Raw genomic sequence first — 27,803 nt, 5'->3', positions numbered from 1 at the left:
GGCACACCAGCAATTTAATATAATATGCACCATCACCATTAGACAAGAATTCAGTTAACATTCTAAACAAAGTTTTTGGGGGTATAGAAGACAGCCCTACAAAGACAAAGTCCATCCTACTCTCAGCTTACCTCGGAGTGTGTTCTACTCCAGAAATGATCCTGAGTTTGCATTTATAAACAGACACAAACAAAGCATCACATATTGCAACCTATGGCAGAACTTAACACATGGATATCATATTAATAGGGTATAAAGATATAAAGCCAGGCAAGAGTCAAATGTACAAACATTTCCTCAAACAGTTAGATGCCATCTTATGTCATCAGTTTTCATGATGTTGTCATTAAGTGCCAAATCATGTCCCTATTATTTATTTTTCTTATTATACATATTTAGGAAAGGTTCTGTTGAAGCATATTTTATATGTGCCTAGCTGACCGTCGAAAATGCACAATGAAGAAAAGACGGCAGACACATAAACAGACCTATCACACAGACAATAGTACACTCACCTACATGTAAATACATAAGGGCAAAAAAGGTCTGCATGTACACATTAAGGATAATTCTGAGAATCTCAGAAAAATGAAAAAAGAGAAGAAATGGAGATAGGGGTTATTCGGGTGCTTAATCGCCATGAAAATGCAACAATGACAAAAATCTCTACAAAATGCTTAATTTTACTTTCACGGGGTGAAATACGACCCAGACCTGTTCTTGAAAGGCTTTGTGCTATTCGCCCAATTATCATAAATTTCCTAAAGAATGTTTGGCACAGGCCAAGGGAAATAAATTCCCTTTAAAGAAAGCAGGAACAAAATCATAGTGACACCTCCCTCAGCTCCAGTAATTCAAAATGTGAACCCTTTAAATGTCTGCACGGGACATTTTTTCCATTCCGCACCACCCCACTTCCGCAAGTTTCTATCCCGCACCTGAAAGCTCCCGCTGAATTTTCTCCATGTTCACCCATTTCTCTGCCCGCAGTGATTTTCTTACCATCCTCTCCCATTGACACAACCTTGCATTTGTTTTCCACATTGCACAAAAGCAATAAAAAAATACAACCAAGTGAACACAAAGAACGTTTTATTTGTCTGTTATTGCCATTATCAGATAGCAATGATAGCAGTGACATGATGCCCATCTGACTTGCCTGAGGTTGACTTCTTAACACTAAATTGACCATTTTCTAGTCCAAGTTTCACATCCTTTGATTTCACAGGGTGTCCACGCTTTGCATTCATCCAATCTAAAGCTACCTGCATAGCCTGCTCTAAATATTCGATAATTTGATGCAAGAGCTGTGTGCACATTTTACGATGCATTTTCAGTTTTTTGTTATTAAAAATAAATTCATTGTAAAATAAAATAATAATTCTTGTTTTTTTGCATTCATAAATTAATAAAATAAAAAAAGATATCCAAATCAGATTTTTCAGGCTATTGTCTGACCACCGCTCCAACCCACAACTTAATCCTGCACCATAAGAAATCGAATCGGGTCCCGTGGGTCCTGCGGGAGTTTTACAGGAATAAAGACCTCTACATTAAGGCTGCTTTGTAATGTTTTAAAATTAAAATTTAATCAGAGGAGATGTCAACGATAAACAAAAATGCAACATTTATAGTGTGGTGGGCAAATAAAATGTAAAGCACAGACAATGTCTTTTTTTCATAAAAAATAACAAATTAACGATGTTCACTATTAAATTGAGATAACATTTACAGGAAACGTGCCAACACATAAACTACTGTACATTGCAGGAACAGGAAGCAGAGAAGAGAAAGATGAAATGGGTGTGTAGGAAGCAGTGCAAAAGTGTGTAAGACGGAAGCAAAACAAGTATCCTTACGCCATTTCGGAGTCCTGGGTCAGGGATCTGGCAGGGTTACACATCAGAATAAAAATGTTACCCTTCAACATTTTTAATACATTTTTGTATTGATCTCATCTCTCCCTTTAGGACGCATCCACTTATTCTTGGCTAAAAAGAATTCAAATATAATTTAAGATACTCTCTCTGCAGATATCAGAGAATATCTAAAATGATATGTAGATTATTTTTTTATTAACCTATAAAATAACCCCTAAAAAGCACACATACAGTGGTACTTCTATGCAGACCATGGGCAAAGCTTTGTATTCAACTGAAAAATATCAAATAAAAATGTAATGATGAAAAAGGACAAGGAACGGAGTACATTGCAGTTAAGTTTGCTTCATCTCCAAAATAAAGCCCAAAGATGTCACTGTGTGGTTTTAAACACAATTTTGACATTTGGGAATGAATCTGTCACATTTCTGTATTACTATCACATATCACATTACCTGAATCTTAAAACTGGATAGGAGGAGGTATTTGATATTGAGAAATACAAAAATGCAATGGCTAAACAGGGCCAGTTTGTGTTACAAACGTTAGAACAAAATTAAACATCATGGCAGAAAGGTTTAGAGAAACAAAACAGTTAGAGATTACTCACAAGTGCAATAACATTAAAAATCAGTCCATACATCACACTACTGCAAATGAGCACAGTCAGATTCCACACTTGCTTTGTCAATGCTTTAATAAGCAGTAATTCTGCTCCAAATAATTATACAATAAGAAAGCCTACAGGGTGAATTACAACCCAATCTGACAGTACAGGTATAATTCAGAAGCTGGGGCGGACTGGCCATTGGGAGAACCGGGACTTTTCCCAGTGGGCCGGCTGTGAAACGGGGCAGAACGGGAATTGATAAGCTAAAACAGGCCGCTGCGTTATGCCGAACGGGCCGTGACTAGCTGAAGAGGGCCGCAAAATGGCCAAAGACAACAGCGACAACCCAAACAAATAGACTACACAGTTGTATTACCAGACATTAGTGAAAAACGCTTAAAAAAGCAACCTCCAAGGCAGAGAAATACTTCCTCATGGATATTATTCCACTCTGATAATACTTATACAGAGAATATAAATATGTTCATATATATATATTTCTTTCTCTCCCATTTTTCTCCACAATTTGGAATGCCCAATTCCCAATGCGCTCCAAGTCCTCGTGGTGGTGTATTGACTCGCCAGAGGAGGACGAATCTAAGTTACATTCGCGTCTGAGACAGTAAATCCACACATCTTAACACGTGGCTTGTTGAGTGCGTTACCACAGAGGCGTAGAGCGAGTGAAGGCATCACGTTATTCTCCATGGCATCCACGCACAACTCATCACGCGCCCCACCGAGAGCGAACCACATTATGGCAACCACGTGGAGGTTACCCCATGTGAATCTAACCTCCCTAGCAACCGGGCCAATTTGGCTGCTTAGGAGACCTGGCTGGAGTCACTCAGCATGCCCTAGATTAGAACTCACGACTCCAGGGGTGGTAGTCAGTGTCTTTAATGTTCATATATTTTACAAAATGACATGCATTTGAATATTTGTCTGTTGCACAAATCAATGGACCACTGTGGACTAAAAACATTTGACATGGGATTCTTGGAACATCTGACCAAACACTGCACTTGTTTGTTTAACTCACCTTTTTAATATTCTTATACCTCATTATCTTTTCACAAACATCTTTAAAGCAATACTTACTGACAAAGACCATGATTTTCCCCAATAAGATTTCCCTTGTAAAAGGATGGTGAGACTTCTGTTTTCCTTTTAGATTAGGCAAGACTAGGCATGACTGATGAAATATTTTAATGCTAAATTGACTATACTGATTCACTCTGATTAATTTTCAGTCAAGACAGAACCAAATGAAAGAGTTAAATTGTCCAGGATCTTCTAGCTGAAGGGAATTAATTAATAAGATCGCTTGCTCAGTATTGTAAAGGGGTTGTTTGCGCTCAATAAGTAAATGCCTACCTGTGCTAGCTTCATCATCATGTGTGCAAACACGTGTAAGAAGCCCACCACGGCATCCCACAATCTGCTGTGAGCCAGAGACTGCTGATTACCAGTGCAAGGACCCTATAGAATATAAACATTTTACAGAGAGAGAGAGAGAGAGAGAGAGAGAGAGAGAGAGAGAGAGAGAGAGAGAGAGAGAGAGATAATGATACATTCATAAAGTCTGAGACAGCTCAATGTTAAGTTTACCAAAATGGTGATGTTAGTACCTGAATATACTCTGTAAGGCTGTTGAAGACCTGTTTAGCAACTGTCATTGCCTTAGAGAAGTTCCTCTTGCCTGGTTCATCAATAATATCCTTCCCAGAGTAATACCAGTAGAAGTCACTGATAGACTCCTGTGATGGAACAGACAGAATGATGTTAAATCCATGTTTTCAGAAGTAATATGATAGCTGTTGATAGAAACAGATCAATATTTAAGTCCTCTCCTCCTATAAATTCTCCTCCCAGACCAGTAGGTGGCGATATACACGAAGAATGCACATCACCAAAAACAAAAGAAATTGAAAGTGAATGGATATTTTATAGTTAAAAAGGACTTAAATACGTATCTGTTTCTCATCCACACCTATCATATCGCTGATATCGCTATCATATCGCTTCTGAATATATGGATTTAACCACTTGAGTCATATGGGTTACTTTTATGCTGCCTTTCTATGCTTTTTGAGCTTCAAAGTTTTGTACCCTGTTGACTTGCATTGTATGGACCTACAGAGCTGACATATTCTTCTAAAAATCAGCAGCAGAAAAACTATTAATTTAGAGTATCCACAGGTGTAGGTCATCACATTATCTATGGATATGTTCCCCTAATGTTTGACCACCAGAAAGTGTCAAATACCCTTTGTCTAAATTTTAAATAAAACATCATGTCCAAGAAACTCTACATTTTATTTGTGCTATCTTGCTTTCAAATAAATGCCACTTGTTTGATAATTTGTTATCTAATGTAATTACATTCATACTGTATATTAAGTGTGGTTTAAGTGTGCAAATAGTGTTTTGATTAGAGGACAACAGGTGAGCGAAATGAAGCCAGGCTGTACCTGCAGTCTGAGCAGATAGTCAACAGTGCAGATGATGATGTTGATTGTGGTTGTACTACCTGTCTGTGTTCGCAGATAGTTCTGGAAGTCTGGAGGGAGATAATGAAGAATAACAGGCCAGTGTTGAAATACTTGAGTATTTTACACTTTTATTTGTAAAGAAACAAGGTCCATCACAAATAATCCTTTGGAAAAAAAAATACTGTCTGGTAATTAAATGTTTTTGTGAGAGAACAGCAGTGGAGGTGGAGATATTCAAATGCTTTAAATGTGCACCTTTGATCTCAGGAAACTCACCGTTGTTGTGGCCTTCACAGAGCAGTTGCAGGAAGCGGAAGATGTCGCAAGTGAATTCATCATCCGCCATCACTTTCTCCTCTAAACAGGGACAAATTGCAAACACACATGTACAGCATGAACGTTGGAGATCATTAGTCTAGACAGGGTGCATTAATGTGTGTATGAGAGTGTGAACTACAGTTGTCTTCTGAACACGTTGAATAAATTGGTGAGTTAGTAGATATATCATGAAGTTGTACAAGTATTAAAATAATTTTCAAAGATTTCAATGGTTATTGTGTAAAACACAATGAGGAAAGAGCTACGTGGTTGTGTTGACATGAAAATAAAAGTAAAATGTCTCTAGAGTAGAATAGCAGCAGTCTCATGGTGGAGATATTCTATATTTTAGATTTAATAAATATATTTATATTAAAGATATTCTGTCCTTATTTACTCGCCTCATATAATTCCAAACCTGTTGGAAAACATTTATTTTCTGTGGGATTTGTGAGCAACAACAGAGTGCACATTTTTCAAAATGACAACTTACATTTTGATCTGTTTCTCAAAAAAGCTATTGTAGGACTTCAGAAGACTTGGAATAAAGAGCACAAGTCCTATAGACAACTTTTATGGTGTTTTTTTCTCCTTTATGGAGTTGACAGCTGAGGCCACTATGAACTGTCAAAAAAAAAGGGTGTGTACACTCTTAAAAAGGTTGTACAGATAAAAACAAAAAACAGGATATGAGTTTGGAATGAGACAATGTTGATTGAATTATGACACAAATTTCATTTTGGGGTGAACTTTTCCTTTAATATATATTCAGGATGAGTGTGTTTGTGTTCTGTGAGTTTAATTACTTCATAGCACTCCGAGGCCCCATTAGCATGTTAGTAGAACCACAAAAACCTGCTATTGCACATCCGTTTAACTGTTCACTGCACACAAGACTTTCACCACTGTTGCATTTGTGTATATTGTCGTGTGACAAAGTGATTTGATCACTGCAGAACAGACCAGCAAAGTGGGAAGGGAGAGGCAGAAACCTGACGACCACAATTCATTAACAGACTAAAGCCCTCCACTCTCCCAAAATGGCAACACTAGTAGACACATAAAGTCTGATGGTTCACACATCGAAAAAACACTTTGAAAGGACAAATATTAAAGAACAGACACACAAAGAAAATGTCAACATTCACAGTTTACACACATATATATATATATATATATATATACATACATATATATATATATATATATATATATATATATACATATACATACACATACACACACATACATACACATACACACACATACATATACATATATATATATATATATATATATATATATATATATATACACACACACACACACACACACACACACACACACATGTGACCAAGACATGAAACATGGAAAAAAACGCAGACACTAAATTGGGCATTCCACGATGAGGCCTTCATGAAGAACAGTGACAAATATACAGAGAAGATTTTAGGTCTTCTCAGACAGGACCCAACCAAAAAACAGCACACAGACACAATCATGCAAAACAGATTTACTGAACTACATATAATCGTGGAGGTGTGAAAGAGGAAGTGGAGAGGAGCCAGAAGAGTTTGGTGCCCTGGTGGATTGAGGGTAATGTACATTGTTACAGTATCTATACTGTATGGCATGACATGAGAGTGCAGATGAAAAAAGAGAAAACAATGACTTAACAAGACTGATAGAAAAAAGTATTACCATTTCACCATAGGGAGAAAAGAATACACTTATATTCTGACACATGTGAATTGTGTGTGGAATTTTCCATAAACGGTAAAAGAGGAATGAAGGACTTAAAAAAGGGGGGGAATTAATACATATCATATACATTTCACCCAGGTTTGGTGTACAAGATACAGTATCAGTCTGATATTGAAAAATGAGGTTAACTAATTAAAACATGAATTGAACATATAAAATCAAAAGTGGCATTGAAAACCTTCACCAAAAATAACAACTAGATTAAGAAAAACAGACGTTACTAGTTACATTTTTAAGAATACACCAGCTGTGTTGTTAAAACAACACCAATTAAAATCTCCAAATTTGTTATGTCTACACAATATCCATGTTTATCCTGCATTCAAATCTAAGATTGATCAATTGGTTAGGAGGATATACACCATACTGTATGACTATAAAACACAAATGATAGTTAATGAATTATTATTTAAAAGTCAATTCAGTTCTAGTTATTTTCTTTAAAAAGACCTTCACTTTGGAAAGCCCTCCATAAAGCTGAAACTTAAATTAAGTAAAAAGTCAAACAAAATAAAATAATAATAATTTTTAGAGCAAATCTGGGATATGAATGGATGGAAGAATAAAATTAAAGATTTGTAATTTTTTTGATGACTAATGAATTAAACTAAACTAATTTCTAACATTGTCTATGCTCTATTAACATTAATATTGTCTACTATTTATATTATTCATGCACTGTGCCATGTCAGATGCTTTGATTTTTAAAGTATCCATGGCACCTCATTATTTAAGGGAGTATTCAAATAAGGATATATGACTCATCTCAGTGGATAAATGTGTTTAGGAGTTATTAGTTTATTTAAACTGCCTATTGTTTCATGGGTTTGTGATCTCCTTAGAGAAAACTGATCAGAAAAGAAATAAAAATATATTTCTCTTTACTTTCAATCAGTGATCAGCCAATGAATGTAGGAGTTACAGCAGATCTGTCACGGTGCACTTAAGGGCAAACAACAAAGAAACTTTACAGCCATTGCATTTCAATAAGATTTTAATAAGAATTTCATAATAAGAATGTAATAAAATTGAAAGATGCATGATAGATTGTATGGAATTTCTAAAATGTGATAAGGAACCATCTGTTTTTAAAGACACTTAAAGATATTGTTTGTAAAAATAACCTCCCAAACCATGGCAATGACTGAAGAGTTATATTTTAAAGGATCATTTGAAAGTGAAAATTAATCATTTGCTTATGTTGTTCTAAACCTGTATGACTTTCTTCGGTGGAACACGTAGTGAGATGCTAAGCAGAATGTCAGGGACTGACAACTTCAGCCAGCATTCACTTTTATTATGTCTTTTTTCCATACAATGAATTAGAATAATGACTGATGCTAACGTGTTTCTAAACATCTTTCTTTGCATTCCATGGAAGAAAGAAAGTCATATGGGTTTGGAACATGAGGTAGAGTAAATTATGACCGAAAACATTTTTGGTTGAACTATCGCTTTAAGTTCCCTTTAGCACAAAATTAAATGCAGGAAAACTGCACGCCGAAAAAAGGACATCTTCACAATGTAAGAGCTGAAAAAAGGAGGAAGACATGTGGAGATGGGACAGAAGGAACGAGGTACTGATGATAAATATTTAGAGAGAAATTATTATTTACCACGTTCTAGCCTGATGTCTGAAAAACAAAAGGGAGTAAAGAAGGAGAGATAGAGGCAGGTTGGAGATGGAATGATGGTGGTAGAGAGAAAGAGAGACAGGCAGTGAGTTGGACACTGAGGACTGTAGGCTTCTGGCTTGGGAAACATTACAGATTAATATGAATGGATACACTTATGAGGGTTCTGTATGCATCAAATATTAAACAGTGGTAACATTCTCTGTGGGGCCAAAATAAAATTGAAATATAGACATGAAACATTTGACACATGATGTACAATCTATCAATCTTTACTACAGTAGTATATATGAAAATATGAACTGTATTAATACAAATAAATAAAATTCATTCTGATCACTACTATGCAGCTTTTTGGCTATTTCACACCAAGTCTATGAATAAACAACTAGAATGTATTAGATTTTGGCTAACAATATACTAACAAATTTGCTAAAATCACATCATACTCTAAAAAACTTTATGAATGTTCAGCATCCAACATTATAATAAAAAAAAGATTGCTGTAGTAAAATGTATTTTGTGTTACATCCTCTCTGTCTGTGTTAGTTCTGAGGTCAGTAACTTCATATGCAGTTTGTGATTTAACACTTGAAACCACGACAAGTGTTTCCGCCTTTAAAGTAGTCAGGTTTGTAGGAGTAACCTGCCTGTTTAGTTGAATTTAGTTTACATTCGTTTTTGTTAGAGAAGGTAAGTTTATTTCATTTTCATATTGCCAAGTTTTTTTAATTTATTTTTATTTTGCTAGATTATTTTGTTCCAGGGGTCACCCTGAAGTCCTTTTCCTGCTGCATATTGAAAATATCTATTCACAATAGAAATGATTGTTAAATTTATGCTCTGTGTTCTCAGGTCTGATGGTTGAGTGGAAGAATTTCCCATTTATCTTTATTGCATCCTAGCCCTAGTGGAGGAAAATACTTGCCATGAATGTTTCAGCATTGAAAATTCAGACTTGGTGTGAATAGCTCTTGCACACAAGGATATATATTTTTTTCAGTTCTAAAAAATATCACGAGATAAAAACTGTGGAGACATGCAATGGGAAGGTGATGTTGGTCTGTGATGTCAGTGGTATGTGATAAAACTCACTCGAGCCCTCCTCAGACACCATTCCAAGCCCCTCAGCCTTATTCTGCCTCTCAAATGCATTCAGGTCCAAAACACTGTCAATACACATAATTCCATATTTATACAGTATAATATCAACAGTCGGCCAAATCCCTACAGCAACACTTTAAAGGGCACTCTTTGTTGCAAATACTGTTATCCTGTAGTTCACAACAATAAATAACAAAGAGACATATAGAGCGCATTTACATACAGGTTCTTATACTAATTATGGTTAATAAGCCGACAACGTGAGGTCATGTAAATGCAATAAACTGCTTTCCTTTATCGGTGTAAGGTTATAAACTGTGTTATATCTACTCAGGAACTTGTTACTTCCACCTCCCACCACAAGAGGTCTGCATAACCTGAGTTTTGAGTTCTGTTTCCTTTCCAGCTGTGTCTCATTATCTGCTCATTTAGGACTGTATTTAAGGACGCCTCGTTTGTTGTATCATTGCAAAGTATTGTCTTTCCATTCGATTGCAATTCTGAGTGTTTACTTTATGCCTGACTTATTCCGTGTCTTACACTTGCCTTGTTCTCCAGTGTTTGCCTTTTGCCTACGTTTTTTTGGATTATATGAATCGTTTGTTTGCCTACCTGTTTTGACCCTTACCTGCATCATCAACGCTGTTTTTGCCTTCTCCATTAATAATAAGAGTCTTCCACTTCTGCTTCATTACAAACGGCTTAAAAATAAACCAACAGACGATGGTAGATGTTTGCCCATTACCCCCATTTCGTGTTGCATGTAAGCACCTTTACCATCGATCTTACCAGCTTATCCTATGTGTGCATGCCTTTTCACGGTTTGACATCAAAAGCTGAGAATAACAAGACTATTTCAAATCTCATGTCATTTAATATTGGTGTGCATGTAAATGGGCTAAATCACTATTGACCTGTTTCAGTGATGTCACTTTTTCTTTGCAGCCACCATATTGTGACCATCAGTGGGAGGACACAATGGCGGTGAATGGGAAAACATCCATGAAGCGATATCAAGAAAAACATTAAAAATTGCTTTTGATCCATGGCAAGTCCCATGAAAAACTCAGAGGTCGGAAGACAGCATAAATATTGCCAAATGGGAATTTTACTGACATTTAAATTTATTTCATTCCCGATTCATCTCTGTACATGGTGAATCTGATGTGTGACCAGCGAGAACACATTTACGTTTACATTTATGCATTTGGCAGACGCTTTTATCCAAAGCGACTTACAGTGCACTTATTACAGGGACAATCCCCCCAGAGCAACCTAAGTGCCTTGCTCAAGGACACAATGGTGGTGGGGATCGAACCAGCGACCTTCTGATTAACAGTTATGTGCTTTAGCCCACTACGCTACCACCACTCCTATAGAACACATGCCCACAGGTACATCACCGTAAACATCTCTCATTCAGAAGTTACAAATGTTTTTGTGTTGTTTTCTGGTCTGATTTGGTCACAATATTACACAATGTCTGTAATGATCCTATCTGTATTAATTTAAGAGCTTCATTTAACTCCTGAATAAGGCTTTTGTCGCATCCCACAGAGCAGCACATAAAAGGTAAAGTATATGAAATTTGGGTCACAAACATGGCGACACGTTCATACAGTGATGTCACATGAAACAGGTCAGTATGGCCAAAAGTATGTGGGCACCAAAGCACCAAACCCATATGTGCTTGTCTTTTTCATTTTCATTTAATTATAAAAGTAGTAATCCCTTCATTTAATGCTATAACAGCTTCAACTCTTCTGGTAAAGCTTTCTACTTGATGCTGGAGCAAGGCATCAGGTATCTGCTCCCATTCAGACACAAGAGCATCAGTGAGGTCAGGCACTCACAGTCAGTGTTCCAATTCAACCCAAAGGTCCTCAGAGAGGCTCAGGTCTGGACCTCATTATGTGCACAAGGGCACTGACATGTTGGAACAGACAAGGACCCATCCCTAAAACGTTGCCTCAAAGTTTGAAGCACACAATTTGCTAGAATGTCCTTGAATTGAGCAGAATTAAGTTTAGTTCTCACAGAAACTACTGGAATAGCCAAACCCATTAATAAGAAGGGGGTGTTCCTTTTGGCCATATAATGTTTAACTTAGAATGTTAATGTGACAGGGTGGAGGGTGGGGCCGGGTTGTGATTTTACACACCCGACCCCTTATCAGGCTAATTAAGCCTCCGAGAGGGATAAAGGTCGACTGCGGAAGGTGGTGTGACAGAGAGAGATCATTTACGGGCAGCTGCTCCGTCATATGTGTGTTTGTGTCTTTTGTTTAAGTTTTTCATTAAAATATTATTTATATTGTCAAGCTTCTTCTCCTTGCCCGTCTATTCCCTTTACAGTTAAAAACTTCAAAACAAAATACAAAGTAAATGTAAAGTAATGGACATTCACCTGCAGGTTTGCATAAGGGCCTGTAAGCTCAAAAAGAAGCCGACATCTTTCTTGTCCTTCAAGTAGTCTAACATTCTCTGTTAAAAAGACATCACGTTTGGTCATGCAATGCGAGAACCATTTTATTTATTATTCACAACCATTTTAGCATTCATTACCAAGTGGGCAGACACATTTGTCCTAAGCATAGCATGGTAAATTTGTATTTGACATTACACAAGTGTATTATTTGCACAAATAGGGAGAATGGTATCAGCTGACCTGTTGAACATCACAATTGCCACCATTGAGGATGGAGATGCCAAGTTTGAGAGTAGAGGACACCATGGCTCCTGTTTCACCTATGACACATTTAAAGAGACAATTCTAATATTTGACTAAAGTCTGGTGCAATGGTTTAGCAATGATGGTAAAGACACAGTGTATAAGCTGTATGATGTACCTATTTGCTTTTTACAGATCATGAAATTTAAAATCTTTTGGATGTGTGCTATCTTAATTCACTTGACATGGTTTTATTTGTGTGTGTGTGTGTGTGCACCTTTGCAGGCACTGATCATCTGTAGCACCATTTCAGCTGCTCCACGATCATGTAGGCGTGACTGTTGGTAAAGAAGCCTCTGTTTTTCCACCTCCTTCTCCTGTTAGACCAGACAGAGTCGTCAACAGGATGCCAGGGTACACACACCCCCGCCCCCCATCACCAACATAAACGCACACAAAGGCTCACAAACATTTAGCAAGCAGAAGTGTGTGTCCTAAATACAAAAAAAATCTTCAATTTAAAATGTTTAACTTAGACACTATATACAAACACAATAATTATGAGAATCTTATCTAAGAATGATGTTTTTTAAGGTCCTTTATGCTGTTTTGCATTTGGTAGCTCTCTGAACATTTCCTGAGCAAATGTTTTGTTATTAAAAGATGAATTCTACCAGAGACAGTATAGGGAAGAGACATGCCACTTTTAGAAAAATGAAAGGGAGAAATAGCACCACTCAACAGTAATTAATAACAATAATAAAAAAACATCCTTAAAAACTAAGATAAATAAGATAAAAATACTTATTTTTAGAGAAATCTAACAAAATTTTGCAAGGTTTATGGTTAATTAAGAAAAACGATTTCCCATTAGGGTAAGAAAAATAAACTTATTTTAATTTAGGTTTAAGATTATTTTTCTTACCCCACTGGCAAACAGAGTTTTTTTTTTTTAAAGCAGAAACATCTTGGTTACTGTCGTAACCTCCATTCCCTGATGGAGAGAACGAGACGTTGGCAAACAGGGCTCTGCATAGGCCTGAGAGGACCACGGAGAGATCCTATGAGGGGAACAGGCATGGCCTAGGAGGGTTCAGCCTCTGGGCATCTCTAAGGAACTTGATGATCAGGTCATGCTTCCAAATGACTTACTGTTCACTGCGTCATGGTAAGACGCTATGGTGGCTACATAAAACTTCAAGGTGGAGTGGGACAGCCGTCCCTCCAGCCTCTCCTGCAGGAATGAGAGCACTGACCTGATCGCGCACCTCTGTGGGTCTTCAGATCGGGAAGAACACCAATTTGCAAATAAGTGGCACTTTAGGACATAAAACTGCCTGGTAGAGGGAGCTCTGGCTTGAGTGAATGTGTCTACGATGGCTGGTGGTAGACCGCTTAGATCTTCCACATCCCGTCCAAGGGCCAGACATGGAGGTTCCAGAGGTCTGGGCACAGATGCCAGAGGGTCCCCCTCCCTGAGAAAGAAGGTCCTCTCTCAGGTGAATCCGCCAAGGATGTCACGAGGAGAATGAGATCTGAGAACCAAGTCCGAGTGGGCCAGTAAGGGACAGCAAGAGTGTCTTCGTCGTCCCTTACCTTGCACAGGACTTGAACCTGCTCTTTTCCCAGTTGACCCGAAGCCCTAAACGGCTGAGGTGCCTGAGCACCAGGTCCCTGTGTGCAGAGAGCAACTTTCGAGAGTGTGCAGGCAGCATTGCGTCGTGGAGCATTGCTTCATACCGTGGTGGTTGTGCTGAGGAGAAGCTCGAAGCACTTACCTTGCTCCACGTACATGGCCTGGGATGGGTAGGCGACTGAGGAGGAGGTTCTGTAGAGACAACCTCTAGACTTATCACCACCTGCCGGCCTGGGGTGCGAGTGTGGTGGCAGTTGGGCAAGTGAAGGCAGAAGGTCCTCGTTCATGGGGGCCCAAATGCAAGTGCTCACGTCTGATCGCCATGAGAACGGTGGTTGTTGGCACCGGCTTAGTGACCCAGGGAGTGAGGAAACTGCTTTTTGTGTGACAATATGGGAATAGCAAACAAAGAAATGAAACAAAATATTCTCCACCCGGCCCTCCACCGAGGGATGGAGTGGTCTGAACACCAGCTCCATGGCAGACATCTCTCTCCCTGGGTTGCCCGTCTCAGGAGCATTTGGGAGCCTTTCGGGTCCGGGAGGTGGTTCATGACATGGGGGACATCCGCCTCCTGCGGGGAGCTCTACGCTGGGGCTGAGAGCTGGGCCCGGGCTGGTTTCCCCGCCCCAGGGGGATGCCCTCGGCGAGCAGACGGGGTGCGGGATCTTGAGGCGATCTGGGAGATGGGGGAGTTAAGAATGCGAGCCTTGTCGAAGTCCTGCATCTCGACCAGATTCAGCAACAGGTGGTGTTCCTGGACCACGAGGGTGGCCATTGCCTGTCTGAGTGCGCACGCTGTGACCTTCGTGGCCCGGAGGGTGAGGTTGGTCGCCGAGCGCAGTTCCTGCAGCACAGCAGGATCAGGACTACCCAGGTGCAGATCTTTTAATACCTTGGTCTGGTGGACTTTCAGGAGGGCCATGGCGTGCAGGACAGAGGTGGCCTGTCCAGCGGTGCTGTAGTCTTTGGCCTCAGAGATGACGTCAACCTACAGGACTTGGAGGGGCGTGCCGGTCAATCCCACCAAGTGGCGGCGTTTTGTGGGCACAGGTGCACCGCAACTGCCTTATCAACCTGGTTGAGCTCCGTGTACCCGTGGACCCCCTCACCGTCAAGGGTAGTGAGAGCGGACGAGTGAGACAGTCGGATTCCAGCAGTGAAAGGTGCCCTCCACGACTTCGTCAGCTCATCATGCACCTCCGGGAAGAAAGGAAAAGTTGCCCCAAACCCAGGACCAATCGTCTAGCCGTGAGGGCTGAGTGGACGACGGAGGGTTCCAGTCCAGCCCAATACTCGCAGTTGCCTGGGCAAGCATAGTGGACAGCTCGCCATCGGCCTCAGACAGGGCCGGCACACCCGAAGGCACTAGTCTATTCGAGTCCTCAGAGTCAGAGTCCGCCATGACATTCTCCGATGCAGCGGCAAAACTCTTATCAGCTCGGGGGCTCAGAAAGACACATCAGACTGGCCCTAAGGCAAGCCGGTCTCATCTCGGAACCAGATGGGGGCAGACGAGTGTGCTGGGGAACGGGTAGCCCACGGGGATTTACACTGCGAAACCACGCCCGTTAAACTCCCAAAATCGGCTCCAGTGCCAGCCGCGCCGGCCCTATACACGTGGGTAGAAGGTGCGATGTGGGGGGCTAGAGTGGCTTTCCAGAAGGAACGCCGTGACCGCAACATTGCCATGGTCATGTTCTCGCAGTGAGAACATGAACCATCCACAAACGCTGCCTCGGTGTGATCCCTGCCCAGACACGTGAGGCAGTGCCCATGGCCATCAGAAGCGGAGAGGTAACGGCCGCATCCAGGAATGACACATCCAGGAATGACACAAAGACGGAAGGGCATCTTGAGAAAGATGCATCTTTAAAAAGACGTTCAACGTCAATGTGTACTCTTTTAAAGAAATATATACTCTTTTAGAGGGCTGTCAAAGCGCCCAGGGGCGTAGTCTGCACTTGCGTGCAGAAGAAGAGAAAATCAGCTGAAAATGCACCGTATCTCCAACAGCGTATGCTCTTATAGAAGTGAGTGGAACAGCAGTGGGTTTACTCAGCTCGCTGAAACCCAACCGGTCAGCTCCAAAAAAAACAAAAACTGTCTGAACAGATGCACGCTTCCCTCCTTTTATACCCGTATTTCTGGGGGAGGGGCACGCAAATTCTGCTCACCAATTCTCATTGGCCTTTTCTCAAAGATAACAGGTAACCGAGGCTCTCAAGAGAGACCCCTAGTGTCACTACATCGACAAAACATTGAGAGAGTGACAGAAGTGGAACCCTAATATCTAATAAAATGTTTTTATTTATCTTGTTTTAAGGATGTCCTCTATCTATGATTCACTTATATGTTGCGCTGGGAACTCCAATGCATTTGTGTCGGTTCTTTCAAATGGTTTATGTAAATTAACTAGTTCACATAAATGATTCACTAATTAATTTGAGCCTTGCACAGCCATATGGGGACTGTAGCAGAAGTCACAGTTGTCTTTTTGAAGCAAACAATTTAGTGAATTGCCGCAGTTTATCACTATTGTCTTGATTCAGTTACATAAAATAGAGTGTTTTCTAGATTTATTAGTGTATGTTAAGCATACATTTAGGTTCAATTTAATGCTGTCAATATTTATTTTATGTTACCCTAATTAAATGTAGTATTATCAGGAATTCTGATCAGAATCAGAACTTCTAATTGCAGAATTAAATTAACATCATCCGAATGTTATGTTCCCAAAAAGACTTTCTTTTTTAAATTGCGTCAAAGTAAGAACATTGTACTTGTAACTACATTTTGTTAGTAGCTCATATTTTATTTTTTTTAAAGAGTAGCTTGACTGTATTTTAACTACTTCAAGTTAAGAGTAGCTTGTAGCTTGGAGGCTACAGTTTCAATTAACTTCTTCAACACTGAACAGCTTTTATTTGAGCATTAGCTGGACCAAACAGAAAAATGCTGTTTTTAGCCTGATTTAAGCTAAAAAAAAGAAGAAAAAAACCCTCTTATTTGACGTACACTGGTACATACATACACACACAATGCACACAAATCTTACCAAAACACAAGTGCAATTAGTCATGTGCCCATTTTTGGAGAAGATCACGTTTGCTGACTGACACAAACGTTAGACTACAGCAAGCACACCTGCTCTCCCTATAACACTGAATATACTGTATCCATAGCATGAACACACTGGCTTGTCCCTCTGTTTTAACCACATTAGCTGGGTGCTGCACTTTCTTACAAATTTCTTATGACATAACAGCTAAGCGTATGGACGTCAGGCATAAGAAAGGCATTTTCATTCATTTTCATATAATTTATATTTAACATGAAACTGTTTAAAATTTACATTTAAAACTATTTAAAATGTACTCTTATATTGTCCTCATATATTGCTGTAGCACATCGATTTATATCATTTGAAGTATGAAGAAATAGTTCTCTGTAGTGTTTGCAAAATGTTTACCGAAATTAGCCATTTGAAATTTGGAGGTGATGATATCCTGTTGACAAAAAGGATTAAACAAGTACATCCAATGCACCAACCCATCAAGCTAGCTACTTTTAAAACTGAACCCACTAATAAAAGCACCCAAGCATTTTACCCACTCAACCCCAGCAAAAAGCCCCACCCACTCCCACCCTGCCCTGAGAGCCAGGCCATGTCCTACAAAATGTTTGACTGAATTATTAGTTGATTGTATTTGAAATGTATGGAATGTGTTGTTCTTAAGTGTTTTTATACCTGTTTTCAAATGTAAGGTAAGCAGAATATGTTTTCATTTGCATAAGTGATGTTGTGTGTGTGTCTGTGCAGGCTTTTTCTGTAGTCTTTGGTGAGTAAAGAGGGGAAGACACACAGTTTTGGAAACACACATGGTTAACATACAGACCTGATTTAAATCCAGAAAATATAACTCCCACATTTTTTAACATGGATCTTGCATCTTTTTGGGGAGGTGTAGTTTTATTTTTTGAATTTGAGTCACGTCAGGGCTTAAAAGTCACTGTCCACTGGGTCAGTATGTCAGTAAAGCGGTGAGACATGTAAGATGCAAAAGAAATTCAAACTACAAGCGACTGGCGACAAATTAATCGGACAGGGTTCTGAAGAGGTGGGATTGATAATGTATTATGAGACCAGTTAAGGGTAACGGTGTGTGTATGTGTGTGTACTTGAGTACTTGACAGATTTTCACACAAAAACACACACTGCAGAAATCATCTGTAAGAGATCACCAATGCAGTTTTGAGGGCTGAGTCAGCCTGTTGATAAAAGAGCCAATATTTTGCATTATTGGTCTCCCAGTTTGGCAGGAAAGCAAAAGAATAACTAAATCTATGGTCACATCACACCTCTGTTAGCTTCCTTTTGTTTTTCGGCTACAATTTTGTCAAATTGTGATGTGTTCAGCATGTCTTGTTCTGTTTTTATCTGTTTTGTGTTAAGTCATGCAATACAAACACTTTTAAAACTGCTGAAAAGACAAAGGGGCAAATTCACTAAACAAACAATAAACAGCGGCACTTTTGCATGTGGTATTTAAACACAAAAATCTGCATCTTCTTCAAAAACCACTCACAATCAAATTTAACCAGGCTATATCTGAACCGCACCAACATATTTAAATTAAAATCACTGTCATATTTTTTTAGCACCAACACGCCTCTCTACTTAAATTAGGCTTATTCTAGATTATACCTAATTCACAAAAGTCAGCTCTATTTATCTGGAGCAATTAATACTGTGCTATTAACACTTGCTTTACATTGTGTTTTGTGTAAAAGGGATATTTGCTTGATGGAGAAGAGCACTATAAAAGGGCATTTATCCAGGTGAGCAGTGTAGTCTGGTGCACGGTTGGCATTTTAAATAGCCAATTCAGGTGTTTGTATTGCAGTGGGATGAGTCTGTAAAGCCTATGTATAGTATACCAGACTGTAGTAGTTTGTTGCATCCTCCACAACTTGGCATTCAGATCTGGCCTGCAAAATGAGAAATTGTTCCATGCAAACAGCATCCAGCAATACGTTTTTGGCTATGTTTGCACAATTACCTGATTTTTATAATTCTGGGTACTAAAGCAATGCAGACAGCATGCGCAAATAAACAACGCTATCAGTGGGCGCAATTCATTCTTAGTGAATTCCCCCCAAAAACTCAGAGTCAAGCAAAGGAGTGCACAGATAAGTCCACAACAAGTATAGGGAATAACAAGTAGAGAAATGGAAAACAGCTAGAGAGAGGTGTGGAAGGAAAGGATGAGTAAAAAAGACAGTAAGAGGCAGAGACAGACAGATATAGATGTAGGAGAGTCATGAGTGTTCAGGGTGCAGTGGTTTTAGGTGTGTTCACTCAAGTGCATGGCAGGAGCTATAGCTGTAGCTGTTGGCTCCACTGACTCCCATGGCCCCAGCCCCAGCCCCAGGCCCCCCCATACCATCTCTGTCTGTCGCACCTCAAAGGATGACTCGTCACCCCCCTCCTCTCCCCCTTCGTCCTCCTCACCAATGTGGCAGCTCTGTGCAGAGAGACAAGAGGAGTGAGCTTCTTTAGCACTTGATCGCCAGCTTGCAACCAACATAAATAAGAACATATATGGTGGGTTTTAAAAGTCTTGAGTACACTTATGAAAATGTTTGTATTTTCCTAATTTAATAATAATAAATAATAATTACAAATTATATTATCAGCCTTAACAATTTGAGTGAAATTTGAATTTAAAAACATATTTTAATAAATTTCGAAATTTTCGAATTTCTTAGTATTAGATATGTCCCCCTTTTGCTTAAATGACAGCATGCTCTCAAGGACTACACTTGTTTGAGCAAAAATTTTAAAACTTTTTAATGAAATGACTTAAAAGTATTAAATGCCCTGAGTATACACAATTCCTTTAGATTTAACTTTTCCAGCATTTTTATTATTATGAATTTCTTGATTTTTAACATAAAGAAGACTTTTGTATGTAAGACATGTTTTGTCCCTTATCTTAAGAATCCGTTATTTTATGTGTATGTGTATTGGTATGTTATTTTCTTAAATTTGCTTATTTATTAGTGAACTAGAAAAAGTGTTGAATCTTAAATATTTCATTTTACATGATTACATTTCATTGTTTAAATTTTTTTTAAATCCAAAACTTTTTGGCATTTCCAGGTTTTAACTTAATACTTAGAATCCCAGATTTTAAATGTGGACTTTGAAACCCACAGCACATACTTAAAGTCACAGCCTTCAAAAAATATATGAAACTTACTTTTGCCATAATATCAGCATATGACATGTACAAATGATCCACTTCAAGTTTGCTGTGGTGGGAATGAAACAAATTGTGAGACTACATAAACATGAGAATTGAAGTAAAACGCAATGCAACAAACTGTCCGTTCACCAAATGAGAACGAAGGGATTTGCTCACGTTTTCTCGGTGAGAGCGGTGCGGCTGAAATGAAGGATGAGCTGATGAAGGGGGTCCGGTTTTTTTTCAGGTTCTTCCTCTTCTTCCTCTTCCTGCTCCATGGCTTTCTATAAAAACCAGCACTACATTATGAGCAAACTAAACCAGAGACTATTTAGCAGAGATGGGTCACTTCTATTAAAACGAATGGGAGAAATTGGAACGGTCAACAGATGTAGAAATGAAGCCCAGTCTTACATGTAAAAGAGCCAATCACCTTTTAGATACAGACATCACCTGTCAATCAACTTGAGAATGTGCATTACCATTAGCTATACAAGCTGGGAAATGTTTGGTTTTTTTAGTTTAATCTGAGGTAAAAAAGCACAATTTATTATAACAATTTTGGCAGATTTTACTGCTGATTTGAAATGTTCTTTAATCTTAATCTTGACCAAATGTTTTGGAGATTTTGGTCTTTCCCAATTCAAGAAGATAGGAGACACTTGATTATATAGAAAATAGCTGCCCAGAAGCATTCCAAAGATGGCCAGTGATTGAACTTACTTGCTAAAAAGACATTGACTGAACTCAATCTGCAGCTCAGACATACAGGAAGAACAGACTTACAGATAAGTCATCTATCATTTTGTCTTCAAACGAGTAGCCCTCATTTTCAATCCAGTTGCGCTTGTATCCATCAAGGAACATGTTAGATGCCCGGTGCCTGGAGGTAATGAAAGATACAGTACTTTGTCATAAACAACTGATTGAGAGGAATTACGTTTGTGACAATGACCCATTTTACTCCTGTGAAGTGTAAGGCTGTGTGTGTTGATACCTAGGGATGTTGTACAGTGGTGTCATTCTGAAGCAGGCCACCACCGCCCTACGACGCTGTTTGGACAGAAGCTTGTGCCAAACCATCTTCTTAGACTTGTATGGGTGCTCAGTCTGATGGAAGGATTAAGAGCAGGGACAGAGAGAGCAAGGAATGCCATGACTTCATCACATACTTGGCATGGAAATAAAAGTTTGTGAATAAAATTTGGAAACAGTGAACGGGCCTCACAAGCTCAAGGTGGTAGAGAACAGCAGAAACTTCCTGGACTCTCTTCACAACTTTATCTGGTGCATCAGCATCTTCAGCTTTACCTGAGGTCTCTTTATACAGAGCCATCTGCCAGCGCATGGAAGGGTCCTCCACCTACATAGAGCAATGATTAAATGCATTCACCAATATTATACTGAATGAGATTGATTCTTTACTTGACTGTGTATGTTCTTACTTTGCCCTGCAGATGAAGGTTATTCTGCAGAAACTCCCTTACTTCCTCATCTGTGTCTTTCTATAACACACATAAACAAGATGTCGAAAAATAATATGATTCAATACAATGTATTAGAGTTACACATTTGGCAGTGAGCACATTTAACACTACACAAATTATGTTTTTTTCTTTTTTACCAGGGAATAGCGGATCTTGGCCATGTTTATGAGCTCTTGGTCTGCAGGAGAGCACATGTTGAGGCCAATGGGGAGCAGTTTCTTCAGGGCTGCTACAATCAATGATGTCTGCACGGAGTAACGGTCCCCACGCCGCTTCTTCTTGGTCCGCTCAACATCTGAGCCTCCACCCTACAAAAAGCCTGAAAAGTTAGACTGACACAAGCATGCTCCCTTCTTCAGGAAGAAAGGTTTGACCAAAAATGTCTGCTTTTTAAAATAGGCTGTCTGGTTCCATTCAGTACAAATTGGTTTTATTGACAAATTGTATGTAAAGAATATTCTGAATATAGAAACAATTCTCTGTAAACATCTCCCTTCAGTAAGCTTATTTTTGCAAGGCAGCTAACAGATGACCATTAGCTACAGGTTTTAAATAGTTAAAGGGGTCATGTCATTAGGGGGTATTTACACTTGGTCACATAATGCTTTTTACTGATCGGATTGCTATCCGATTGAATCAACAAATTCCATTTACACTTGGCCACACATCAATGTTTCTGCCAATTGGATACAAATCAGATCTACAGTTCCCGGTCTTCATGCAAATAAAACAGTTATTTTCCATAATTTTATGCTAATGCCAGGGACCAAATTTAAAAGATGTGTTTTATTATTTGAGTCCAAGTGACTGTCCCGTGCATACATACATTATCTGTGTGTGAACGCACAATGCATTTTTGCCCTCAGGGCTTGTCATAGGTAAGATATGTCCATGCGTGTCAGTTATGCTTATAGCGTTTAGTTTAGTTAAGTTTTTTGTTTTTGGTACCATTCTGGTAGAGTAGATTCTATGGACTGTTGTGTTGGAAAATCCCAGGAGATCGGCAGTTACAGAAATACTCAAACCAGCCCATCTTGCCACGATCGAAATAACTGAGATCAAAAATGTTCCACATTCTGATGGTTGATGTGAACATTAACTGAAGCTCCTGCTGCCACACGATTGGCTGCTTAGATAATGACATGAATAAGTAGGTGTACAGGTGTTTCTAATAAAGTGGTCAGTGAGTGTATATCCATCTAGAATCCATCATTTACACTTGGTCTTTTCATGACAGGATGGCTATCCCAACAGTAAAAATGCATGAAGTGATCAAGTGTAAATGCCTCCTAAGTATCAATATTTTCCTGATCTTTGGAGATAAGAGAGCTAGATGTGCTTTGAAAACATACTGTAACCTTTAGAACACAAACTTCCTCCCCAGTCCAAAAAGAGCATTTATTAAAACTACAGTGAGCAGCAAGAACTTCTGCAACTTTCTGACTCCAGACAGGAGGATGAATACATTGTCACATGACTGTCCATGTTTGAAAATCAGCTGTTTAGAGGTGATAAGAAGCAATTTATGCAGCAAATATTAGCATGGACAGTTTTACGAATCTATCACAAGGTAACACAGGTACAGTGGGTAAATAATAAGAAATATGATATGACCCCTTTAAAAATGTGTTAAAAATCTTTAAAAAAGTTATAGAAGATTGCATTGTGAAATATCTGTGAAATATTACCGAATAACAAGGAAATGGGGAAATTTACCAAGTAACAGCATGCTTCAAGTGCAGGCAATAAACTCAAACACTACAGATACAGCTTCATACGCTACAGTTATTCAAAGAGAGTTATCAGTCAGTTTATTAGGAGATCTTTGAAGCTAAACATACAGCAGTCACATTGTTAGTAATGCAATGTTGCCCACCCTCCAGCACAGCACACTAGAAAACAGCACTAAGCAATAGGGCTGCTCTGTCTCTCAAACTCTCTGGATCTATAGCTGTAAGTGGCTATTACTGACAGTTGCCTTTTAAAACAAGAGCTCCCTCTGAAGGTGAGAGAAGAGTTGACAAAAAAGGAGACAAAAGAGAGTAGTGGAGTGGAGAAAAAAAGAAAAGAGCGGAGAGAGGCAAAGTAGAGGAGAGGGGAGAAAAGGAGAAGAATGTGCTGAGACAACACTTGATGCTGTAGTAATAGCCGTCTCACAGCACAGCCGGAAGTACTTTTTAATTGGATATAGTAAATGAAACAAAGGGAGGGAAATATTAGGTGAGAGATGTAATGAGAACTGTTCCCCAATGGGAGAATGTCCCCTCCCTACATTACCAATGATAAACACTAACAATGTGCTGTAATGATTCCCTGAATTCAGTAAAGATTAGATGATGGGTGATAATGGGTTTGATAATGGAGGATTACTATTGCTGCTTTTGAGGGAGCATCACCACCAGAGCTTGTGGGGAAAAAAGATGAAACGTTATCAACAAACAGGAAAAAAGAAAGAAAAGAGAAAAAGAAAAGTCTGCAAGAACTTGCAGCAGTCAAACTCTATCAGAAGACACATCAAACAAAATCACTGGCAGGGTGATGGAACTCAGATTCAGCCGGAGTTACTGTAAAAGCTAGCTGAAGTGAGTGCCATGATCCTGACACTAAAGTCTAGAACTGAGGGCTTTCATTAAACAAGGTACAAACATATCTCACACATACTGGCAGTGACCATGTTTCTGTACTCCTTTAAGACTACGTGACTAATGTAAAGTTGGCATTTGAGGTGAGATATTGACTTCAATGGATGAACGTAAGGACATAGCTTACCCTTACACTGTGGTTTATTTTAAATGTGTATATAGGTGAGTTTACAACCCATTTGTATAGGTATGTGTCTATCAGTGTGTATATGTGACTATACAGTTGAAGACAAAATTATTAGCCCCACTATGAAATTTAAATTCTTTTTCAAATATTTCCCAAGTGATGTTTAACACAGCAAAGTGGATTTTAACACAGTATGTCTTATTATAATTTTCCTCTGGAGAAAGCCTTATGTATTTAAATTTGCCTAGAATAAAATAATTATTTATTTTATAATATTAAGGTCAATATTATTAGCCCCCTTAAGAAATTATCAGTTTGATTGGCCACGGAGCCAACCACTGTTATCCAATGACTTGTCTAATTAACCTAACTCACCTAATTAACCTAATTAATCCCCCAAGCCTTTAAGTTGTACTTCAAACTGAGGATTAGTATCTTGCAAAACAACTAGTAAAGTAATATAAAACTGTCATCATGGCAAAGACAAAAGACATTTGTTTAGACTTGAGAAAAATAATTGTTAATGCTCACAAAGCAGGTGAAGGATATACACGTTTATCAAAGCGTTTTCAGGTGTCAAGAACTGCCATGAGAAGTATTATCAAGAAGTTTGAAGAGTCCCACACAGTGGAGAACAAGACTGGCAGAGGCAAGAAGTGAAAGATGGAAATAAAACTGGTGGGAGAGGTTTCTAAAGACCCAAGAACAACTGCCAAGACACTAGTGAATGATTTAGCCACGTCTATTGATGTCTCAAAAAAGACATTCACTAGAGCTCTGCACAGGAATGGACTGCGAGGTTGCAGACCAAGAAAAACTTCAAGCACATCCAAGCTAGACTGAAGTTTGCCAAGGACAACCTATAGAAAAATGATGCATACTGGAAACGTGTCCTTTTGTCAGATGAGACAAAACTAGAGCACTTTGGCCATAGAGATGTTGCCTATGTTTGGAGGAAGAAGGGAGAGGCGCTCAACCCAAAGAACACCATTCCCACAGTGAGACATGCTGAACATCAGAGGGCTAATAATGTAGATTTGTTTATTCTTGGTTATAATTTTGTTTCTATTTGTATTATAAACACTTTAAGTTGCCTAAATAAACTATTATGTTTAGAAATGCTATGTTGAAAAAAAGCTTTGCTCCATTAAACAGCACTTGGGAATTATTTGAAAAATAACTAAATATTTCATAGGGGGCTAATAATTTTTTCTTCAACTGTATGTATCAATTTGCCAGTGTGTACGGAAGTTTGATGAAAAGCCTCAGCATTGAGTGCCATGCGATCAGCACAGCTTTGATTTCTTGCAGAAACACGGTCTGACCTCTGCGTCCCCGGCCTACAAGCCCCGAATCCACACAGAGACAGAACAGAGAGAGAGAGATAGCACTGTTAAGACTGTACAACAATCCATCAAAGATAAAACATAAAATAATTTAAAATACACCCCGAAGCGACCAAGACCTGGAAAGAACATGAGGTCAGCAGTCTCCTGGAGAAATGGAACTCTAACAAACCATACAATTTTTATTTGTTACAATTATTAATAACAATTAAACATAATTTGAGATGGAAGTGGTAAATGAAAGAAATAAACATATGAAGTCAACATGACATAAACATTGTGCCAATTTAATTTCTTAATACCATTCCTGGTCTTATTCACTGTAAAAAAAAAAAAGAAAAAGAAAAGGACTTTGACTTGTAGTTATCGTAAAATGGTAAAGTTTTGGAACTAGTAAAACTATTCAGCTGAAATCAAGAGAACTATGCGCATGTATTTGAATTCCCAGCATGCACTGCAGCACGAATAAATTATGAAAATTGCAGTATTACTGTTTTCCTTTTCTTATTTTACTGTTTGCTGTTATGCTGCAGGTTATGTTGATTGTTGTCACTTTTAATTATCTGCCATGCAGAAATAATTAAAAGCTCATCTTTTTACTCAATGATGCGTTTGATGTCACCACCATCATTGTGATTTGCGTGTAAAGGCATGTTGAGGCCCATGAGTGTCTCCATGTCAAGCCTGAATATGATAAAGAACTAACGTAAATCCTCATGAAAATGGACACCTCACGATTCATACATATTTGAAAGGCAGCTGATAAATACTGTATATTTCTGAAAACTATATCATAATTCAGGCCACAATATATCACTGGAGGGCCGTGTATTGCATAGCGCTGATTTAAGTAAAATTTATTTTCAGTTTAAACAAATTTTCCTCTTAAGTTTACACTTAAACTTAAAATTTGAAGGTAGTATGAACACTTTTAAGTTGAAACAACAATATATTTTTTTACAGTGTTGTGCATGATTCTTTGGTTTACACTATTCCAAGTAACTAAATGTTTGCCTTTGTAATTTTTTCCAAATGTAATAACTTAAAAACAGGATGAACTTAAAAAAATTAACGTTGAATATCCTATTAATTCGAAAATATGTCAGATTACAAAAGTATACTGGGATTAAAATGCCATTTCCCATTGACTTTAAAGTTGTGTTCATTTCACAATGCCAATGATGAGTTAGGGTTTTTGTCTGTGCAGATTTTAAGTGGCAATTAAACTCACCTTGCTCATCTTGCTTTTACTGTCAGCAGTGAGGAAGGACATGTTGTTAATCTCATTCATCACCACAAAGTTCTGCTCCTCACGCTTGAAGTTCTGTAGAGTGCCAAAATCACAGGAAGCATTATTACAGAGGGAAATAATGTAGAGTTATTGGTTTGTTAAACCAATCTATGGTTTGCAGTGGATCATAACAGAGTTCTAAACAAATACCATTACATTTTATTGAAACAGAGCAAACTGGAAAGAAACAGATCTCATACTTACTTGAGATTTAGACCAGAAAATGAAGACCTCTCCAACCATCCTGAAGAGGTCCTCAGCATCAGGGTCAGGACACGTCAACCATCTCGCCCTTTAAACAATCCAAATCACAGAATCAGAGGAAATAATTGTACTTTAGAGCATAACACCATGTCCTATCTACACTTGATGAGATAAGATTGCAGTAGGAATGCCATAAAATATCGATACATCGATTACTGATCGTCACACCATTTTTTCTATATGCTTTTGAGACATTGATATATTAAAATCCGCTGACATTTAAATTAGAATAGTTTGCTCTCCAATTCACAGTCAGTTGGCCTTCCTTTTAATGTAGTCAGGCA

At 38.6% G+C, this 27,803-nt stretch overlaps 1 protein-coding gene across 2 annotated transcripts in view; it reads right to left on the bottom strand.

The window, feature by feature from the left end:
• LOC127622932 (ryanodine receptor 1-like) overlaps window positions 1-27,803 on the bottom strand; it is a 144,363-nt gene that overhangs the window by 21,106 nt on the left and 95,454 nt on the right. Inside the window, exons 71-91 of one of the 2 annotated variants that reach the window (XM_052097115.1) lie at window positions 27,460-27,547; window positions 27,196-27,288; window positions 25,944-25,958; window positions 21,987-22,157; window positions 21,808-21,867; window positions 21,591-21,725; window positions 21,360-21,472; window positions 21,149-21,245; window positions 20,540-20,646; window positions 20,378-20,429; window positions 19,559-19,639; window positions 12,753-12,852; window positions 12,473-12,552; window positions 12,212-12,288; window positions 9,797-9,870; window positions 5,262-5,342; window positions 4,965-5,053; window positions 4,122-4,250; window positions 3,868-3,972; window positions 1,860-1,886; window positions 132-161 (exon numbers count right to left, since the gene is read on the bottom strand). In XM_052097115.1, the coding sequence (XP_051953075.1) occupies window positions 132-161; window positions 1,860-1,886; window positions 3,868-3,972; window positions 4,122-4,250; window positions 4,965-5,053; window positions 5,262-5,342; window positions 9,797-9,870; window positions 12,212-12,288; window positions 12,473-12,552; window positions 12,753-12,852; window positions 19,559-19,639; window positions 20,378-20,429; window positions 20,540-20,646; window positions 21,149-21,245; window positions 21,360-21,472; window positions 21,591-21,725; window positions 21,808-21,867; window positions 21,987-22,157; window positions 25,944-25,958; window positions 27,196-27,288; window positions 27,460-27,547 (1,804 nt within the window). The remainder of the gene's footprint in view (window positions 1-131; window positions 162-1,859; window positions 1,887-3,867; window positions 3,973-4,121; window positions 4,251-4,964; window positions 5,054-5,261; window positions 5,343-9,796; window positions 9,871-12,211; window positions 12,289-12,472; window positions 12,553-12,752; window positions 12,853-19,558; window positions 19,640-20,377; window positions 20,430-20,539; window positions 20,647-21,148; window positions 21,246-21,359; window positions 21,473-21,590; window positions 21,726-21,807; window positions 21,868-21,986; window positions 22,158-25,943; window positions 25,959-27,195; window positions 27,289-27,459; window positions 27,548-27,803) is intronic. The other variant, XM_052097116.1, reaches the window with a different exon arrangement.

This window comes from Xyrauchen texanus, chromosome 29 (assembly GCF_025860055.1).
Source record: "Xyrauchen texanus isolate HMW12.3.18 chromosome 29, RBS_HiC_50CHRs, whole genome shotgun sequence".
NCBI classification, from domain to species: domain Eukaryota; kingdom Metazoa; phylum Chordata; class Actinopteri; order Cypriniformes; family Catostomidae; genus Xyrauchen; species Xyrauchen texanus.
Note: the sequence above shows the minus strand (reverse complement) of the source record. Positions and strands in the feature narration are given on the sequence as shown.